The sequence below is a fragment of the Lithobates pipiens genome, unplaced genomic scaffold (assembly GCF_037356315.1).
Source record: "Lithobates pipiens isolate NorthernLeopardFrog02 unplaced genomic scaffold, aLitPip1_a1.2 Scaffold_18, whole genome shotgun sequence".
NCBI lineage: Eukaryota > Metazoa > Chordata > Amphibia > Anura > Ranidae > Lithobates > Lithobates pipiens.
Window position 1 is genome coordinate 46,940,956 of NW_027507758.1, and position 22,091 is coordinate 46,963,046.

At 40.5% G+C, this 22,091-nt stretch overlaps 1 protein-coding gene across 1 annotated transcript in view; it reads left to right on the forward strand.

Annotated features, from left to right (window-relative positions):
• SRBD1 (S1 RNA binding domain 1) overlaps nt 1-21,784 on the forward strand; it is a 306,724-nt gene extending 284,940 nt beyond the window's left edge. The window contains 2 exon segments of the mRNA XM_077485079.1: nt 7,209-7,393; nt 19,107-21,784. Of these exon segments, the coding sequence (XP_077341205.1) occupies nt 7,209-7,393; nt 19,107-19,399 (478 nt within the window). The 3' untranslated portion in view covers nt 19,400-21,784.
• Nucleotides 21,785-22,091: the final 307 nt, after the last annotated feature.

Below are 22,091 nucleotides of genomic sequence, written 5' to 3' on the forward strand. Positions count from 1 at the left end.
TCTATATGATATGATATGATATGAGTTTCACTTTTTCAATTGAATTACTGAAATTAACTCTTTGATGTTACTCTAATTTTATAAGATCACCTGTATAAGGTCCTCCGTGTTGGTACATAACAAATACACCCATTCTGTTTCCCCAATAATCCATGTTCCGCATCTAACTGATATGCCCCAAGGTACAGAAGTTATGGATTTGGGTACATAGGCTTGTTAGATGACTTTTACATTGTACCCTCCTATAGAACACATAGGAAGCCTCCTGTAAAATAAACTATTATCTCTAAAAAAAAAAAAAAAAAAATTGACAGACAAAAGCAAAAGTATTTTGGAGATAAAACAGAGGCTTGCAGGCATCCTTATTAATAAAAAGCCTACAGCCATACTAAATCATTCCTGCACAAAATCCCTCAAAATCTGGTTAATCTTTGCTTTTATGATTTCTACAGAGATCTGGTTTCAGTGGCTTTCAGTGGATGTGTGGGCTTTAGTGCTGTCTGATTTGCAATGCCAGTAGGCTACTGGAAAAGACACCAGTGTCCGTCTCCCGGAAATGGATCAACTCAATCGCATGCTGCCTGTAGACAAGCACTGTTGACATTTTTCTGTCGACAGGGACATTTTCCCCCATATTGCTGAGAACGCAATGGGGTTGATTTACTTAAACTGAAGAGTGCAAAATCTGGTGCAGCTCTGAATAGAAACCAGTCGGCATCCAGGTTTTATTATCAAAGCTTAAAGTGGTTGTAAACCCTTACATACCACTTTGACCTACAGGTAAGCCTAGATTAAGGCTTACCTGTAGGTCCAAGAAATATCTCCTAAACCTACACGGTTTAGGAGATATTTACAAAAAGGCAGCGGCGCACTGGGCAGGCCGCAGATCACGGAGATATGCCGCTCGTGTCGGCTCCCATGCGCATGCGCGGGAGTGATGTCATTGCGGCTCCGGCGAATCACAGCGCTGGAGCAACGAGACCCGGAAGTCACTCCGGAATACATGGCAGCAGTGAAGATGGAGGACCGCTTCTGGGGCTTCGTTCTCAGGTAAGTTGTTCATAATGAGCTAGTATGCTATGCATACTAGCTCATTATGCCTTTGCCTTGCAGGTTGCATTTAAAAAAAAGTGCCTTTACTTCCTCTTTAAAGTGATATTAAAGTCTAGTTTTTTGGGTTTTTTTTCTAAAAAAATATGTGAAACTTGCCCTGTGCAGTGATTTTGTACAGAGCAGCCCAGATCCTCCTCGGTTCCCGCGTCGGCGCTCCTAGCCCCTCCCTCCTGTTGAGTGACCCTACAGCAAGCGGCTTGCTATGGGGGCGCCCTAGCTGCAGCTCTGTGTATCAATTCAGACGCGGAGCCACGGTTTGGTCCCGCCTCCTCTCTCTCATTGACTTACTGACTTTGATGTCAGTGGGAGCTGATGGCGCCACTGCTGTGTCTCAGCGAATCAGGAGGGAGAGTCCTGGATGGCCAAGGCATTCGTGGACATCGCTGGATCAAGAGGGAGCTCAGGTAAGTATCAGAAGGGCTGCTGCACACAGAAGGCTTTTTATCTTGATGCATAGAATGCATTAAAATAAAAAGTCAGCTTTTACAACCACTTTAATTGAACACGCTGAAGTTAGAAGCTGATTGGTTTCTATGCAGAGCTGCAACAGATTTTGCACTCCCCAGTTTTAGTAAATCAACCCCAATATGTCCATGAAAACATGTTGGTGGAGAGCTCAGCTGACAGAAATCCCAACTATGCATGTCTACTAAGGTGTGTGCGATGCCTCTCCCTCATAGCATTGTAAAACTGAGCATTTTAAACAAGGAATAGAAGTACTACACATGCAAAATATTTTGTTCCTGCACAGCAATGCATGGAACTGTTCTGCATTGCAATCCACGTCCATCACATGGTGCATTGGGGTGCCATTCAAAATGAATGACACAGCTTTGCACCAATGCATCTAATGTGCAACGATTGCCACAACAGATTTACTAAAACTGGTGCACTCAGAATCTGGCGCTGCTCCGCATGGGAGCCAATCGGCTTTTAAGCTCAGCTTGTTCAATTAAGCTTTGGCAATAAAACCCTGAAGCTGATTGGTTTCTATGGAGAAGTGAGCCTATGTTTGTACTCTGCAGCTTCAGTAAATAAACTCCAATGTGTTTCAAAGTATTTGCACATTATTTTGGATGTGTTGTATCATGCACTTTATGGTATAGTAGTTTTTTTGTCACTTTGTAAGGATTTATTTTAAGAGAGTGCAGCACCCCTTTTTTTCTTTATTGCATCACTATTCACCTTTTGTGGATTATACAGTGCCTTGCGAAAGTATTCGCCCCCCTTGAACTTTTCAACCTTTTGCCACATTTCAGGCTTCAAACATAAAGATATAAAATTTTAATTTTTTGTGAAGAATCACCAACAAGTGGGACACAATTGTGAAGTGAAACGAAATCTATTGGATATTTTAAACTTTTTTAGCAAATAAAAAACTGAAAAGTTGTGCGTGCAAAATTATTCGGCCCCTTTACTTTCAGTGCAGCAAACTCACTCCAGAAGTTCATCGAGGATCTCTGAATGAACCAATGTTGTCCTAAATGACTGATGGTGATAAATAGAATCCACCTGTGTGTAATCAAGTCTCTGTATAAATGCACCTGCTCTGTGATAGTCTCAGGGTTCTGTTGAAAGCGCAGAGAGCATCATGAAGACCAAGGAACACACCAGGCAGGTCCGTAATACTGTTGTGGAGAAGTTTTAAGCCTGATTTGGATTCAAAAAGATTTCCCAAGCTTTAAACATCCCAAGGAGCACTGTGCAAGCGATCATTTTGAAATGGAAGGAGTATCAGACCACTGCAAATCTACCAAGACCTGGCCGTCCCTCTAAACTTTCAGCTCAGACAAGGAGAAGACTGATCAGAGATGCAGCCAACAGGCCCATGATCACTCTTGATGAACTGCAGAGAACTACAGCTGAGGTGGGAGAGTCTGTACATAGGACAACAATCAGTCATACACTGCACAAATCTGGCCTTTATGGAAGAGTGGCAAGAAGAAAGACATTTCTCAAAGATATCCATAAAAAGTCTTGTCTAAAGTTTGCCACAAGCCACCTGGGAGACACACCAAACATGTGGAAGAAGGTGCTCTGGTCAGATGAAACCAAAATCAAACTTTTTGCCCACAATGCAAAACGATATGTTTGGCGTAAAAGCAACACAGCTCATCACCCTCAACACACCATCCCCACTGTCAAACATGGTGGTGGCAGCATCATGGTTTGGGCCTGCTTTTCTTCAGCAGGGACAGGGAAGATGGTTAAAATTGAGGGGGAGATGGATGCAGCCAAATACAGGACCATTCTGGATGAAAACCTGTTGGAGTCTGCAAAAGACCTGAGACTGGGATGGAAATTTATCTTCCAACATGACAATAATCCCAAACATACAGAAAAATCTACAAAGGAATGGTTCACAAATAAACGTATCCAGGTGTTAGAATGGCCAAGTCAAAGTCCAGACCTGAATCCAATCGAGAATCTGTGGAAAGAGCTGAAAACTGCTGTTCACAAACGCTCTCCATCCAACCTCACTGAGCTCGAGCTGTTTTGCAAGGAAGAATGGGCAAGAATTTCAGTCTCTCGATGTGCAAAACTGATAGAGACATACCCCAAGGGACTTGCAGCTGTAATCGCAGCAAAAGGTGGCTCTACAAAGTATTAACGCAAGGGGGGCCGAATAATTTTGCACGCCCCACTTTTCATTTTTTTATTAGATAAAAAAGTTTCAAAAATCCAATAGATTTCGTTCCACTTCACAATTGTGTCCCACTTGTTGGTGATTCTTCACAAAAAATTTAAATTTTATATCTTTATGTTTGAAGCCTGAAATGTGGCAAAAGGTTGAAAAGTTCAAGGGGGCCGAATACTTTCGCAAGGCACTGTAGTATGGTGTTCAGCTGGTGGATGGATATAAGTGTAGAGGGTGGTTAAACTTATTATACTCTAAGGTTTCCTACAAAACATAATCCTCTGCAGCTATGGATATTTTTAATGATATGGCAAATAGAAACATTAGTTGATTTTTGCTCAATCAGAAGATAATGACAATATGAGCATGGGCGGAGTAGTTTCAAACAATTAAAATACACCATGGACAAGCAAATAAGGACAGGGTGGGACATAGCCACCCTAGAAAAATACACGAGTATAACACCTAGGAGACTAAGGTGGAATGTATTTCCTAATGATGTTCTAAATAACAAGGAGCTTATGGATAAATGGTTTCAGTTTTTCAACCAATGCGAAAGAAAACTACTTGGCATGATCATACAAAGAAGAAATGCAACAGAGCTACAGAAAGTGGAAATAAAATTCATATGTTTAACCATTTCAGCCCCAGATGGATTTACCCCCTCAATGACCAGGCCATTTTTTATGGTAAGGCACTGCGTTACTTTGACAATTGCACGGTCTTGCGACTCTGTGCCCAAACAAAATTTAGATCCTTTTTTTTTCCCCACAAATAGAGCTTTCTTTTGGTGGTATTTGATCACCCCTGCGGTTTTGTTTTTTTGCGATGTAAACTTAAAAAGGCCGTCAATTTAAAAAAAAAATATATATAGATTTTTTTTTTTACCTTTTTTCTATAATATCCCCAAAAAATGTAAAAAAAAAAACATTTCTTCATCCGTTAAGGCCAATATGTATTTTACTACATATTTTTGATAAAAAATTGCAATAAGCGTATATTGATTGGTTTGCGCAAAAGTTATAACGTCTACAAAATAGGGGATAGATATGGCATTTTCATAATTTTTTTTTTTTACTTTTAATGGCGATGTTCCGCATTTTTTAGTGGGACTGGGACATTGCGGCGGACACATCAGATACTTTTGACACTTTTTTGGGACCAGTGACATTTATACAGCAATCAGTGCTATAAAAATGTACTGATTACTGTATAAATGACACTAGCAAGGAAGGGATTAACACTAGGGGGCGATCAATGGTTTAAGTGTGTCCTAGGTTAGGAGCTTCTAACTGTGGGGGAGTGTACTGACATGGAGTACAGAGAGATCGCTGTTCCTGATCACTAGGAACAGACAATCTCTCTACCCCCCTGATAGAACTGGGATCTGTTTGTTTACATTGACAGATCCCCATCCTGCCTCTCTGAGGAACGATCTTGAGTGGCCGGTGGACATCACAGCCATGTGCATCAGGTCCATGGGCGTGTGCCCACTATATCTCAAACGAACCGCCGTACTGGTGTGGCTTTATGCGCAATAGAGCTGACCTCCCGCCATGTATCGGCAGCAGATGGTCGGCAAGTGGTTAAAGAAAAAACTCCTAGCCTTTTATAGAAATGAATGAATACAAAGAGAAATCAAGAGGTTTACATGAATTTATTTAAAAATTGGATTTGGATACAAAAAAAAAATCGAAGTATCACAAAGATGCAGTTACAGATTATAGAAACCAACAAGACTATAAATAACAGGAGGGAAAAATGGAAGGAATTATAGAATCTAAGGAATTGTTCATTGAAAGGGAGGTTATACAGGAGGCGGGGTGGAAACCAGTAACCACCAATAGGAAAGCAAATGAAGGGTGGAATACCTGGGGGAAAACTTTTGAAGAACAAATGAATATGAAAAATATCTACTCCAGAAAAATCAGAGGGAACCAAAGTGTAAGGATTTCCACATTTAATTGGTTTGAACAAATATACAGGAAGGACACAGAGGAGAGGACCTCAAAATAGGACCAGTTTTTCAGCAGGGAATCCCGGAAACAATCACCCGGGGGAAATTTCAGGAATTATGGTACTTGCAAGGAAGAGGAAGCAGAATTTTGTGGCAACCCCAACCAATAGAGGGATGGGGAAACAGAAGAGATAAACGAAGGCAACAACAACCACGAACATGGAGACACAACAAAGTAGAAGGATGAGAGAATGCAGGGGGCACCAGAATAAAAAGAAAGAACATTGGGGGGGAAGAAAGCAAAAGTGTTTTTTGTTTTTTTTACCCAGAAGCAACGCATTTAAAATGTAAAGAAATGTGTTTCATGCGATAGTGCACTTGTAACATGTACTGGAGTACCCCTGTGGGTTACAATATGTAGGAAGGACCATGAGAAAATTATCTGTTAAAAAGGTGAGTACATAAATAATAATAGGAAAGGTTTTAAAAAACACAGTGCTTCAAGGCATTTCCATGACCATCATAATTGTTACCCCAGAAGCCTAATTATGGTATTGACAGAATTTTTCAGTACAAATCTAAAGAATGCTATATTGCAGAATGAAACCTTGTGGATCCATGACACTAAAAACTCTAGAACCTGATCGTCTCAATATTGATATTGACTTAAATTTTGTTTTATTACTATTTCTTAAAGAGATGTATACATGCACAATATATTTAAACTTTTTTTTATTGTATATTAATTTTATATGCTCATTTTATATATTGCTTTTATTTTTATAATTAATAATGGTCCAGTACACATTTTTAATATTACTTTTAATTTTTATATATCATTTATATGGGCCCAAAGACACATGAGAATTCATTTATGTACATGCCACTCAATAACTTGGTGGCTTAGCATTTTCACTTTATATCCCCCAGAGTCTCATCAGGAAACCACAAGGTGGCAATAATAAAATCCCAATTCGCCGGATTGTCATTTCTACAAATGTCCACTAGGGGGAACATAGGGCAAATGGAATGTAATGAAGCCAACTAGAAATACATTGTTGTGCAGGTATACAAATGGCAGAGGCGGCACGCACCATCCCCTGACTACAACCAGCAAAGAGGAAACGTGTTGGGCAGAGCAACCATAGAAATTTGGAAAAACTGAGCTTTTAAAATGTGAAAGTCATGAATTAAAATTTCACAGGAACAGGTGTATTCTAATGAGGACACCTTTTCTGTCTAGGAAGGGATATCGCCTCACTTTTGAGAGATTTTGTCTTACTTTTTGCAGTGTCTCTGAGGCAGGAAGTAAAGAGAAATCTCCCCGATGGGATGCACACAGAAACAACCTAAGAGGGGTCATAGTCTACAAAAAATAAAAATGTTTGGCTTTACATTCAATTTAAGTGAAACACAGCAATAATAACTCAAAATATGTTTTTGTTTAATATACACTATAGATTCCTTGTAAAGCTGTCTGTTACTTTTGGTTCGTTTTAGGTTTTTGAGCCTCGTGAGTGGAAGTGCTGAAGACATCGGATCCGAAAAAATTCAAAGGCAAATTAATGAATTCGTCCAAAGAGAAGGAGTTGATAAAATTTCTGAGAAGCTGAAGACGACTGTGCTCACATTGCAGCTAATTATAGATGGTCTCTGCCAACCTGAAGGCTATGACATTCGTACAGGTATGGTATAGATTGCTAGCTGCAGCATACCTGTGGTAAACGTGTAGAATGCTTAGTGAGGTTGAGTGTTTGCCTAAGGCTGGGTTCACACTATTGCGAAGTCCGCATCCAATTTGCATTAGCAGGAGATTTTGACCTGCCATCTATAGATCCGGTTCACATATCTCTGCCATGGCTTTGGTGGGAATTTGCACAGGGGTCCTGTGCGTCTTTAGGCCTGTTTCAGGTCCAAATTCAGCCAAATATTTGGGCTGAAATCGGACCTGAAATGGTGAATGGGGACGCACCAGACCGCTGCTGTGAGCCACATGTAAAGATAGTGTGAACCCAGCCTCAATAAGAAATGTAACAGGTTCTCTTAAAAGAACAGCACCCACCTGCTGATATCAATGTTTGCTGCACTATTTCTCCATTCTATTACTCTGCCTGAGCCATTAGCTCAGGTCCTTCCACTTATAGGAGAGTTTATGTCAATTTACATGAGATGCATTTTAAGGCTTACATGTTGGTCAGCAGAGCTTCCCTTTAAAAAACAGCTGCAATGAATGCCAGGGAAAATGCAGATTTAGCAATGCCTTGGATATTTTTATCCACAAGAAAAAGCAAAAGCATTTGAGGCCTACGTTTTCTGCACCGTTCTCTAACAAACAAATCACAGGGTCCAAACAATGCCACATGAAGAAGCCTTAACCCTAAGTTCCAACACCATCCAACATGCAGGGCTAAAAATTTCAAGTCCTGAGCCACTGGCCAGGCCTTAAGGATTACTCGCCACCAGTTACCCCACCCATCCCCTACCATGCCTGCCCCTAAACAGAATTAAGTTACAAAAATAAATATTAGCAACAACTTTATCGGCACAGCCTCACCTGTGCCCATCAGTCCAAGGTGACCTGTGCCCATCAGTGCAGCCTGACCTGTGCCCGTCAATTCAGTGTGTCTTCTGCCCATTAATGAAGTATAACCAGTGCCCATCAATTCAGTGTGACCTGTGCCCAACAATACCGCATGACCTGTTTCCGTCAATGCAGCCAAACGGCTCTCATTCAACCCTACCTGCCAGCAGTGTGCTGAACATGGACATTACACAGGGTTAGCACTCCTGGTTGCAGTAAACAAGCAAAGTACATTGTTCTTTTAGGAGAACATGTTAGCCTTTTCAGAGAAGGCAAAACATATTACATTATTATTTATGCTTCCACAGCAGCCTTTTGTCTTCTTTGTTGTATTTGGTATGTTCCTTTATTCCTCCTAGTTTTGGACCAGCCATGCACTGGACCTGTTAGGCTCACCGGAGGTTGTTTCCCCTGTTCCAGAACTGAAAAAATGTGGATATTATTACATTTTCACTGCACCAAACCCAAATAGCAGTGTGTTTCTTTTTCTGAATCTCAAGTACTTGAACAAATTTCACCATTTTCATAAGTTCTGTACGCAATCTGTCTGATCAGTGATTGCCTCCTTCCATCAGGGGGGTTGCCTAGCCCTGGTGGACACCTGCACATTTCCATTTTGCCACCACATCAGCGCCATCTGCGCTTTGGGTAGGGCAACAACATTTTCAGTTAGTGGATTTGCTTTTTAGTCTTGTCACAGCCCTATGGGTGTTTACCAAGGTCCTGGCTTAGTTGCTTTGTCAAACTCAGAGAATTTCCATTTTGGAGTATCTGGACAATCTGCTTGTGCTGGAGTAGTCAGCAGGTGAACTAGCGGTCAATGTAAAAAAGCCAGTACAGACCCTACAGAGTTTTCTCAGCTTTTATAAGTCGATGTTAGATCTCTTGCACCATCTGGAATATTTGGACCGTGTTCTGAACACCGCCCTGAAGCACGTTGTCTTTTCCCAGGAAAAGCATTGGAGCCTCAGATCCCAGATCTGCAGTACTTGCCTCATCCCTCAGTTCATAAAAGGGTTCTGGGCTTGATGGTATCTTCTTTAAAGATCGTGTCATATGCCCAGTTTCCATACAAGCTGTCGTAACCCAACATTTTGACAGCATGAGACAATTGGGCTCAGTTTCTGGATCTACCCATGCATCTGACCAGCAAAACCGTGAAGGCTCTTGAGTGTTGGTTGTCCAGTCAACATTAGAATTAGAAAAGTTCTTTGTCCTGATGGTGTGGAAGGCACTGTGGTTCAGAGGAAGCTCGACTAACAATTTGAGCTTACCTTCAGCACTGCCATGGTGGTTGCATACAATATTAACCAAGACGGCACCAATACTCATGCGAAATTTAAAGCCAGAATTTTCCATTCCAGACCTGTCCCCAGAGTACATTCAAGATCTGAAACATTGGCAAGTGGACTCGATCTTGGAAATGTTTTAGACTTTGTTTCCTGTGGGGTTTTGCCTGATATGGACCATTTGTTGTCTAGGTTCAACCCCAAACTGGACCAATTTTTCACCAGGACCAGGTAATCTTGGGCCTTCATAATGGATGCCATCGTGACTCAGCGGGATGAGCACAAGGGCCCTTTTCTTAAGGTGGCCTCTGCCTACCTTCTTAAAGCATCGTATGGAGATTGCTCTCCACTGCTTGGATTTGTTTAGGGCTGTGTGCGTCTACCTAGTGGCTACTGCTTCCGATTTTTTTTAGTCTTACTCCCTTGTTTGTGCAGCTTGAGGGTTCTTACAAAGGGCAGGCCGCTTCCCATTTTACCTTTAGCTTTGTTCCCTACCCAAATTGCTCAATCCCTTTTGTTGCAGCTTAGCGTTCTGTGAGTTTGAAAGAGGGCAGTGTGGAGAACAAAGCCGGGTGCTCATTTGTGAGTTTCTGAAGCTTCCCATTCTTTGCTCAGAACATCATTTATATATATATATATATATATATATATATATAGTTTACAACGTCCCCTGGTGACATATATATATATATATATATATATATATATATATATATATATATATATATATATATATATATATATATATATATACACAGTGGGTAAAAGAAGTATTTGAACACGTCACCATTTTTCTAGGTAAATATATTTCTAAAGGTGCTATTGACATGATATTTTCACCACATGTTGGTAACATTCAGACATGAAGTTATGTATAATTGAATGGGATGACACAGGGAAAAAGTATTGAACACGCAAACTGAAATTCACTTAATACTTTGTACAAAATCATTTGTTGATAATGACAGCTTCAAGATGCCTCCTGTATGGAGAACCTAGTCGCATGCGTTGCTCAGCTGTGATTTTGGCCCATTCTTCCACACAAGCAGTCTTCAAATCTTGAAGGGTTTGTGGGCCTCTTCTATTAACTCTGATCTTTAGTTCTTCTCGTAGATTTTCTATTGGATTCAAGTCAGGTGATTGGCTGGGCCATTCTAGCAGCTTTATTTTCTTTCTTTGAAACCAATTGAGAGTTTCCTTGGCTTTCATTGTCTTGCTGAAATGTCCACCCTCGTTTCATCTTCATCATCCTGGTAGATGGCAGCAGATTTTTATCAAGAAAGTCTTGGTACATTTTTCCATTTATCCTTCCTTCAATGATTTGATGATTGTCAGTACCATATGCTGAAAAACAGCCCCACCCCCTGATGTTCCCACCTCCAAACCTCAATGTTGGTATTGGGGTGTTTTGGGTGATGTGCAGTGCCATCTGACCTCCAAACATGGTGTGTATTATGGCATCCAAAGAGTTCAATTTTGGTTTCATCTGACCAGACTATACCCAGTATTTCACAGGCTTGTCTAAATGTTGTGCAGCAAACTTTAGACAAGCTTCATCATGCTTTTTCTTGAGCAATGGAGTCTTGCGTGAAGAACATGCATACAGGTCATGGTGGATGAGTGCATTACTTATTGTTTTCTTTTAAACAATTGTACCTGCTTATTCCAGGTCTTTCCGAAGCTCTCCACAAGTGGTCCTTGGCTTTTAGGCAACTCTTCTAATTAGTTTCACTCCTCTGTCACACATCATGCGAGGAGCACCTGGCTGTGGCCTGTTTATGGTGAAATTATGTTCTTTCAACTTTCTGGATTGTGGCCCCAACTGTGTTCACTGGAACATTCAGAAGTTTAAAAATCTTTCTGTAACCAATGCTATCAGTATGTTTGGGACAACTAGGTTGTGAAAGTCTTAAGAGAGCTCCTTGCTTTTACCTATCCTGAGATGTTTCTTGTGTGACACCTTAGTAATGAGACACCTTTTTATAGGCCATCAATTGAGACTGAAACAGCTGATTTGCACCCACAAGGGTAGGATTGCTTTCTAATTACTGATAGATTTCAACTGGTGTCTTGGCTTTCCATGCCTTTTTGGACCTCCCTTTCTTCGTGTGTTCAATACTTTTTTCCTGTGTCATTCCACTTTGTTACAGGTAACTTTATTTCTGAAATTTGTTTTGGTTGTTTGTATGTACAGATTGCATTGGTTGTTACTGACACGTGGTGAAATATATTTACCTAGAAAAAGGGTGACGTGTTCCATATATATATATATATATATATATATATATATATATATATATATATATATATATATATATATATATATATATATATATTTTGTCGTGTTTTGTGCATTCTATATGTACAATGATAATTTTTTTTATTTTCTTTCCTTGTATTTTTGAATGATGGAGTGCTGCAGAGATGGTTTTTCTTTTGGAAGGTTCTCCTCACAGAAAAATGCTTGGGCTCTGTAAGAGCCGGTTCACACAGCGGGCGATGCGAGGCGACACGACTCGCCTCGCTCTCGCAAGTCGCCCCCGTTCTGTACAATGGAACCGTTCTGAGAGGAGTGACTCGAGTCGCTCCGTCTTAGAAAAAAGGTTCCTGTACTACTTTTGGGCGACCTCGGGGCGACTTGCATTGACTTCTATACAGAAGTCATTTGCAAGTCGCCGCTGAGGCCGCGGCAGGTCACGGCGAGGCAAGTCGGAGTCGCCTCGCCTCGCCTGCTGTGTGAACCGGCCCTAAGAGCAACCATCGGGTTCTTGGTCACCTCTCTGACTAAGGCCCTTCTCCCCCGATCACTCAGTTTGGCTGAACGGCCCACTCTAGGAAGAGTCCTGGTGGTTCCAAACTTCTTCCATTTATGGATGATGGAGACCACTGTGCTCCCTGCGAACTTCAATGCTGCAGAATTTTTTCTGTAACCTTCCCAAGATCTGTGCCTCAATGCAATCTTGTCTATGTGGTTCTACAGACAATTCCTTGGACTTCATGGCTTGGTTTGAGCTCTGACATTCCCGGTTAACTGTGGGACCTTATATAGAGGGGCATGTGCCTTTCTAAATCATGTCAAGCCAACATCTCAAGGATGATCAGAAACAGGATGCACCTAAACTCAATTTCGAGTGTCATGGCAAAGGCTGTGAATACTTATATACATGTATTTTTTTTTTTTTTTTATAAATTAGCAAAGATTTCAAACAAATGTTCACGTTGTCATTATGGGGTATTGTTCATAGAATTTTGAGGAAAATAATTTAATCATATATGATACATTATATAGTGATTTTCCTTAGCTAGTTGGCAAACTACCGTATTTATCAGCGTATAACAGGCGCCGGCGTATAACACGCACCCCAAGTTTAGGAGGGAATTGTAAGAAAAAAAAAACTTTTAGGAGTGAAGTTTAAGGGAAAAAAAACTTACATTTAAATGCCCATCAATGCAGCCTTGTCAGTGTCCATCATTGCAGTCTTGTCCATCATTGCAGCCTTGTCCGTGTCGTATGCAGCCTTGTCCGTGTCGTATGCAGCCTTGTCCGTGTCGTATGCAGCCTTGTCCGTGTCGTATGCAGCCTTGTCCGTGTCGTATGCAGCCTTGTCCGTGTCGTATGCAGCCTTGTCCATCTTTGCAGCCTTGTCAGTGTCATTTGCAGCTTTTATTTTTAAAAATGGTGCCGCCGAGATGTCCTGTGTATCTCGGCGGCACTCGGTAGTTCTCGGCCGCCTTCAGCCCTTCTCGTCGGCTTTCGGCCGCCTTCCACTGTTCTCGTCAGCTTTCGCCCGCTCTCGGCCGTTCTTGGCGGTTTTCGGCCACCAAGAAGGGCCGAAGGTGGCCGAAAGCCGCCGAGAAGGGCCGAAGGCGGCTGGAAGCCACCCAGAGGCTCCAAAATGGTGTAGGATCGGCATATAACACGCACCCACGATTTTCCCCTGATTTTAAGGGGAAAAAAGTGCGTGTTATAGGCCGATAAATACGGTAATTACTAAATTTTCTGAATTATGTCCTCCTTTTGCTTTGTCAACTGGTACACTTTAGTATTGCTGAGTCTAAAGCAAAGGATAGATATCATCCTATATAACTATACAGAATGTTTTGTAACCTTTGAAAGTGTGTCTGAAGTGTATGTCTTTCCCCATGGAGACAGGCCTATTTACGTTGCCTTTGTAGCTACTGTATAATAATGTATATGGGGTGTATTTGTCTTTTCTATATACAAAGAGATCTTCTCAGCAGCACAGCTTGGAGTAAAGTCATTTTTCAGGAGAAGCTTCAAACGGCACATGACCTTACACAAAATAATAATTCCTATTTTAATACCGGCCTTGTAGGTTTACACCATCTCCTCTTCGTCTGAACCTTTACAAAGATTTTGATTGAAGAGACAGCTGAGAAGTGTATTTCTTTTTCTCGATCGGGCTCATAAATCACCCATTTATCAGATTGTACGCCGAGCCCTCCCCAGGAATAACATTTACTTCTAGAAGTATGCCCTGTCATGATCTAACCGCAGTCTTCCCTGCGTCTCTGGTGGCTGTGTTTAATAAGTGCGCTTTTTCTTGATTCACAATTTATACGGCATATAATTTATTTTCAGATTTGAATTCATTTCCTGAATACGCGGTCGCCTGACCACAAAAATGAGTCATTTCACAGCACAACCTTCTCGCCTGGTCTCTTATTATTTGGCTTTCTTTACAGTTGCTCCCTGGATGGCTACAAAGGCTTTTTTCTTTCACAGAATTTATGATCACTATTGTGCCGGCATTAATATTCGATTTCTGCTAAGGGGAAATGATGTTGGCTGAAAAGAAATTATTTCTCAGCAATGTGACGGCCTCTAATGCACTTTCTCATTTATGTTGCGATTATAATATAATGTGTTGCTGCTTCATCCAGCCCTTTAACATTACATGTTACCTGTATTTTAGTACAAAAACATAAAATACTGATATATAGGCAGGTGGTCAGGAAAGTAGACACAGTTGTTCATTTTCTAAAGGAATACAGATTGTTCATGTAGCAGAACTGTCACTCAACTGTTAAGCGTTTAGGAACACCCAAAATTCCCATTTATACAGGATCCAGATTATTGTGAGGAGATGCCATTTTTGGAGTACCTAAGACATATAAATCAGGGAATCAATTTATAAATAACTTTCACTTTTGGATTGAAGGAATTTTTAACTAATAATCTGATACACAGAATTGTGAGGTAAGGATGATACCAATCAAAGCTTTGGGTATCCATTTGAGAATCAGATATTTTAAACCACCATGTTTATTACAGTACATTTGTATAGACCAGCTATCTCCAAACTGCACCCCAAGGGCCCGGATGCAACGCTTTGCTTGCCTTTATCTTGCCCTTGGGGCACTATTCCATCCACTGACACCACAAATATATAAATAGTGTATTGTGTATCCAGTATGCAGGATTTGGGTTGCAGCAGTTTCACAACTAGCAATTTGCCTAGCGCAAATTATTTTTGGTTTTGAGCATCCACTGACACCAACAATTGAGGCAAAATTCATGGGGCACTATTTCTCCCACTGACACTATCAAAATGGCACAATTCCTTCCATTGACACCAATGTTGGGGCATTATTCCTCCCATTGACACCAATGTTGGGGCATTATTCCTCCCATTGACATCAATGCTGGGGCATTTTTCCTCCCATTGACATCAATGCTGGGGCATTATTCCTCCCATTGACACCAATGTTGGGGCCTTATTCCTCCCATTGACACCAGTGTTGGGGCCTTATTCCTCCCATTGACCCCAATGATGGGGCATTATTCCTCCCATAGACACCAACGATGGGGCATTATTCCTCCCACTGACACCAATTGGGCAGAATTTCTTCCACTTATACCAAGGATGGGGCACAATTTCTCACACTGACACCAACGATGGGGCACTAATCATCCCACTGACATCAAAGGTGAGGCATGGTTTACTCACTGGACACCAGGACATTTTCTGATCCCTCTGGCCCTAGCCTGATCCCTCAAAAATCTGAAGGACAGTAAAAAGTAATTATTTAAGATATGTTCGTACAATGTATTAGTTTTGAACCCATGGGTAATAAAAAATATTACTTTAATAGGATTTACAGTGCCTTGAAAAAAGTATTCATACCCCTTGAAATTTTCCACATTTTGTCATGTTACAACCAAAAAGGTAAATGTATTTTTGGAGATTTTATGTGATAGATCATCACAAAGTGGCACATAATTGTGAGGTGGAAGGAAAATTATAAATATTTTTCAAAATTGTTTACAAATAAATACGTGAAAAGTAGGGTTGCACCGATACCACTTTAAGACCGAGTACATGTACCGATACCGTTTACCAATACTTATTTTTTAATGTCATGTGACAGTGGCACTAATATGCAGCACTGATGATGTGTGTATTGTGTCAGTAGTTTTTTTTTTTTTTTTTACAATTTATTGTTTTTTTACCATTTTTACAGTTTTTGTTTTTTTGTTTTACAATGCTTTCTTTTTTTTGGTGTGAGGGGCGGGGGAGTGGATGGTGTCAGTGTGTTTTTTTTTTTTATTTTTTTATTTTTACAATTTAACCTTTTACATGTTTATTGCTTGTAAAAGTCTGACGCACGGTCGGCATATCTGATGAAAAGCTCCCATTGGACCTTTTCTGTCGGAATGTCCGACCGTGTGTACACGGCATAACAGGTTTTCTTCTACAGTTGCCCTGTATTTGACTCCATCCATATTCCCTTCAACTCTGACCAGCTTCCCTATCCCTGCTGAAGAAAAGCATCCCCACAACATGATGCTGCCACCACCATTTTTCAAGGTGGGGATGGTATGTTCGTTTTCTGCCACACATAGTTTTGCTTTTAGGCCAAAAAATCTAATTTTGTTCTCATCTGACCAGAGCACTTTCACATGTTTGCTGTGTCCACCACTTAGCTTCTCTCAAACTGCAAACAGGACTTCTTATGGCTTTCTTTCAACAATGGCCTTTTTCTTGCCACTCTTCCATAAGGGCCAGATTTGTGGAGTGCACAACTAATAGTTGTCCTGTGGACAGATTCTCCCACCTGAGCTGTGGATCTCTGCAGCTCCTCCAGAGTTACCATGGGCCTCTTGGCTGCATTCAGAGATGAATGCTCTCTTTGCCCGGCCTATCAGTTTAGGTGGACAACCATGTCTTGGTAGGGTTGCAGTTGTGCCATACTCTTTTTTTTCATTTTTGGTTGATGCATTGAACAGTGCTCTGTAAGACGTTCGGAGTTTGGGATATTCTTTTTATAATCTAATCCTGCTTTAAACTTCTCTACAACTTTATCCTTGAACTGTCTGGTGTGTTCCTTGGCCTTCATGATGCGGTTTATTCACTAAGATTCTCTAACAAGGCTCTGAGGGCTTCACCGAACAGCTGTATTTATACTGAGATTAAATTACACACAGGTGGACTCTACTAATTAGGTGACTTCTGATGACAATTGGTTACACTAGATTTTAGTTAGGGGTATCAGAGTAAAGGGGGCTGAATAGAAATGAACACCACACTTTTCATATATCTACAGTGGTGTGAAAAAGTGTTTGCCCCCTTCCTCATTTCCTGTTCCTTTGCATGTTTGTCACACTTAAGTGTTTCGGAACATCAAACCAATTTAAACAATAGTCAAGGACAACACAAGTAAACACAAAATGCAATTTGTAAATGAAGGTGTTTATTATTAAAGGTGAAAAAAAATCCAAACCATCATGGCCCTGTGTGAAAAAGTGATTGCCCCCCTTGTTAAAACATACTATAACTGTGGTTGTCCACACCTGAGTTCAATTTCTATAGCCACACCCAGGCCTGATTATTGCCACACCTGTTCACAATCAAGGCATCACTTAAATAGGAGCTGCTTGACACAGTAAGGTCCACCAGAAGATCCTTAAAAGCTACACATCATGCCGAGACCCAAAGAAATTCGGGAACAATTGAGAAAGAAAGTAATTGAGATCTATCAGTCTGGAAAGGGTTATAAAGCCATTTCCAAAGCTTTGGGAATCCAGCGAACCACAGTGAGAGCCATTATCCACAAATGGCGAAGACATGGAACAGTGGTGAACCTTCCCAGGAGTGGCCGGCCGCCCAAAATTACCCCAAGAGCGCAGCGACGACTCATCCAAGAGGTCACAAAAGACCCCACAACAACGTCCAAGGAACTGCAGGCCTCACTTGCCTCAGTTAAGGTCAGCGTTCATGCCTCCACCATCAGGAAAAGACTGGGCAAAAATGGCCTGCATGGCAGAGTTCCAAGGAGAAAACCACTGCTGAGCAAAAAGAACATCAAAGCTCGTCTCAATTTCTCCACAACACATCTTGATGATCCCCAAGACTTTTGGGACAACATTCTGTGGAGCGATGAGACAAAAGTGGAACTCTTTGGAAGGTGTGTGTCCAAGTATATCTGGCGTTGAAGGAACACTGCATTTCATAAAAAGAACATTATACCAACAGTAAAATATGGTGGTGGTAGTGTGATGGTCTGGGGCTGTTTTGCTGCTTCAGGACCTGGAAGACTTGCCGTGATAAAAGGAACTATGAATTCTGCTGTCTACCAAGAGATCCTGAAGGAGAATGTCCGACCATCTGTTTGTGTACTCAAGCTGAAACGAACTTGGGTTCTGCAGCAGGACAATGATCCTAAACACACCAGCAAGTCCACCACCGAATGGCTGAAGAAAAACAAAATGAAGACTTTGGAGTGGCCTAGCCAAAGTCCTGACCTGAATCCTATTGAGATGTTGTGGTATGACCTTAAAAAGGCCGTTCATGCTCGAAAGCCCTCTAATGTAACTGAATTAGGACAATTCTGCAAAGATGAGTGGGCCAAAATTCCTCCAGGACGCAGTAAAAGCCTCATTGCACGTTATCGCAAACGCTTGGTTGCAGTTGTTGCTGCTAAGGGTGGCCCAACCAGTTATTAGGTTTAGGGGGGCAATCACTTTTTCACACAGGGCCATGATGGTTTGGATTTTTTTTCACCTTTAATAATAAACACCTTCATTTACAAATTGCATTTTGTGTTTACTTGTGTTGTCCTTGACTATTGTTTAAATTGGTTTGATGTTCCAAAACACTTAAGTGTGACAAACATGCAAAGGAACAGGAAATGAGGAAGGGGGCAAACACTTTTTCACACCACTGTATTTGTAAAAACTTTTGAAAAGCATTTATCATTTTCCTTCCACTTCTCAATTATGTGCCACTTTGTGTTGGTCTATCAAAAAAATCCCAATAAAATATATTTTACATTTTTGATTGTAACATCACAAAATGTGGAACATTTCAAGGGGTACGAGTACTTTTTTAAGGCAGTGTACATAGTTCGACACATTTGGAATGTTGCTGAAAATGAATTATGTAAAATCACAAGATATAAGTTCTCTCTAACCGTAATTAGTCATGTGTTTTCACCATGATCGCATACTGTTGTTACGTAATTAATGTCTAAGCTGCGCTGATTGAAAAACTATCCATTTTACAGCGTTTGATAAATCGGATTTTAAGACCAATATCGTCAGCATTGAAGACCTGAAGCTTGGAACCGTTGTTACTGGGAAGGTTGAAAATGCCACATTGTTTGGAGTTTTTGTGGACATTGGTGTAGGAAAAGCTGGGCTAATTCCTATGCGATATTTAACAGAGGATAAACTTTCCAAGGAGAAAAGACGGAGAAGTCTTGGGCTTGGACCTGGAGAGCGCGTAGAGGTTCGAGTTATCAATATTGAGGTTTCACAGTCAAGAATTACACTTGAACTTTTGCGTGTTTTAAAATGAGGTTTGGTTTTTACATATGAAGTGCCTTTTTTTTTCTTTTTTTTTTTTTGTATCCCCAGTCCGGGAATAAATTGATACAAAAATGTTGTTTTAGTAATAGTTTTTTTTTAAAATCATCATCAGATTGTTCTGATTATGTTTGTGGTTATTATTTTTTTTCATACAGTTTGTTTTAGTTCTTTTAATAATAGTGGTTGACCATTAATACCATTCATTTTGAAATGTATAAAGAAAAAGTTTAACAATGCAAATACATATTTGAAGGAGTTTCTAGACTGTGCAGTTGGGCAATGCTTAAAAAAAAAAAAGGATTTGACATTTTATACATCCCGGATTTATATATAAGAAAACACCAACACTATCACATTAGGGATCTTGTTGGATTCTTTTTGTAATCTTAGATTGTAAGCTCTTATTCCAAATTTTGTTGTAATTGTAATGTCTGCCTTCATTTTGTACAGCGCTGAGCAGACTGTTGGCACAGCATAAATCCTGTATATTAATAATTTTACGATACAAAATAAAACCAGGTTTGCCAAAAAAGAAAGCACAACACATTAGTGATGAAAAAAATGTAGATCCTCCCGAGCAGCCTACCTTTATCTTTCTGGATCAGAAAGGGTTTTTCGTGAGGGAGAAGCCTGTAAAGATGTATGACCGTTTATTAGAAGAAAGAAAGAATCAATGGCATTTGCAACAGGTAAAAAAAAATATGACAATAGAGATTTTGTCTCCTGCAACTCGGAAAGTGTAATATTTATGTTGGAATGCCCTTGTGGGCTTTAATATGTGCGTTGCACATCTAGGACTCTGGCAATACATATGAGGGAACATATTTATTAACATATTACACCAAGCATAATGTCTGAAACCATTTCAGGGCACACCACAGTCGTAATCGTGGTGGATTACAGTTTTAGGAATCGGAGAAGGTTAAAGGAGAAGTACAGCCAAAATTCGTTTGACTGTACTTCTTCTATGGATGACAGGAGTGCAGATCATTTTGCACACCTGTGACCCATTTTCAGCTTAAGTCCGATATCGGCAGACATCACTGAGCCGGTGCAAGCTCGGGAAAGATGGTGGCCATATGGTCAGGATCTGCCCACGTGCTTGGACCTGCACCAGGCTCAGACTCTCTGTGAGCTGCTGAGAGCCTGAGCCAGCTGCTTCTGCCCCCTCTACAGCCCAGCGCTTTGGGGGGAGGGGCATGGCAGAAAGCCAGTGACTGATGGTAACTAGCTGTCTACTCAGGAAGCTCTGAGAACCGAGCGATCAGTGGTGTTTGATAATTCGGTTTTCAGTGTTAGAGCCAACCAGGGACATGTGCTGCATCCATATAGGTTGATATGATTTAATATATATATATATATATATATATATATATATATATATATATATATCATACTTCTCTTTTTTTTTTTTTTTTTTAAACAGCAGAGAGGGGCCACTTTTGTGAGACAACGGAGTAGGAGGGAATCGTGGTGCATTTTATGATACTAAAGTTTTGGTCCTGGATGGTTTGACTATAGAATTTGGCCGGGACTGTTTTATCAGTGATTCTTGATGCATCTTGGATAAAACAATGTCAGTAGCTTATGTTATGGGTGTTGTGTAGGTGCCATAGTTAGTAACCTTCTAGTCCATTGGGTATGCTGTATGTAGCACAGTCTGCATTTATACGTATCAATTTAGTTATCTGTGTATGTGTTGATATGTAATTATGGATTATACAGTATGTATATATAGGAGTAGTTGAGTTGAGATTTTTTTTCGTGAAAGTTTTTTTCGATGGTGTATATAATTATAAATTTGAAACTCTGCAGACTTATTTGTTTGTTTTATTTACTGGGGTGTATGAATCACGTTGTCATAGGAAGCTCCTAATTGGGGGATATGATTGCACACAGCTGCGTGGGGATTTTTATACTTTAATTCTGTAAAACTGTTAACTGAATTACATTCTTTCCTAAACAAAACTGATCAGAAGATTCAACACAAATAGATTTACAGAGTTTTATAAAAACTAATTTCAAGAACAATATCATCTGCATTGAAGACCGGCAGGTGGGAAAGTTTCTTCTGGGAAGTTGTAAAATGCTGCAATGTATGGAGTTTATGTGGACATTGGTATGGGACGAGCTGGGCTATTTCGTTTTTAGATTTTATATAACAGAAATAAAACACCCAAAGGAGAAGAAACTGGAGACGACTTCAGCTTGGACCTGGAGAGCATGTAATGGTTCACGATCTAAATGTTAATGTTTGGCAGTCAAAACTTCCCTTGAAGTTTTTCGTGTTTTAGAATGATGGTGCTTGGACTCCCAGTTGTGTTTTTAGATATGAACTGCCGTTATATGTATTTTAATAAATTGATAAGAACAAGGTTGTTTTAGTAATAGTTCTTTCACATGCAATCCTTTTTTAAATTTACTGCAGCAGCCACTGATTAATCCTTATCTTATCCTCTGCTTTCTAGGGCTCACTTTCACTAATTTCCTGTTCATAAGACCAGCAGTTACTATGGATTTTTTTTTCCCCCCTGGGGGCCACTGGTCACACAACCTCCCCTCGTTAATTCTATTGCATAAGCCAGGCCAGGAGACTCCAGGTCTATTTGGCCAATCTACACCTGCTTGCCATCTACACTATATTAGCAAAAGTATTGGGACACCTACCTTTTTACATGCAT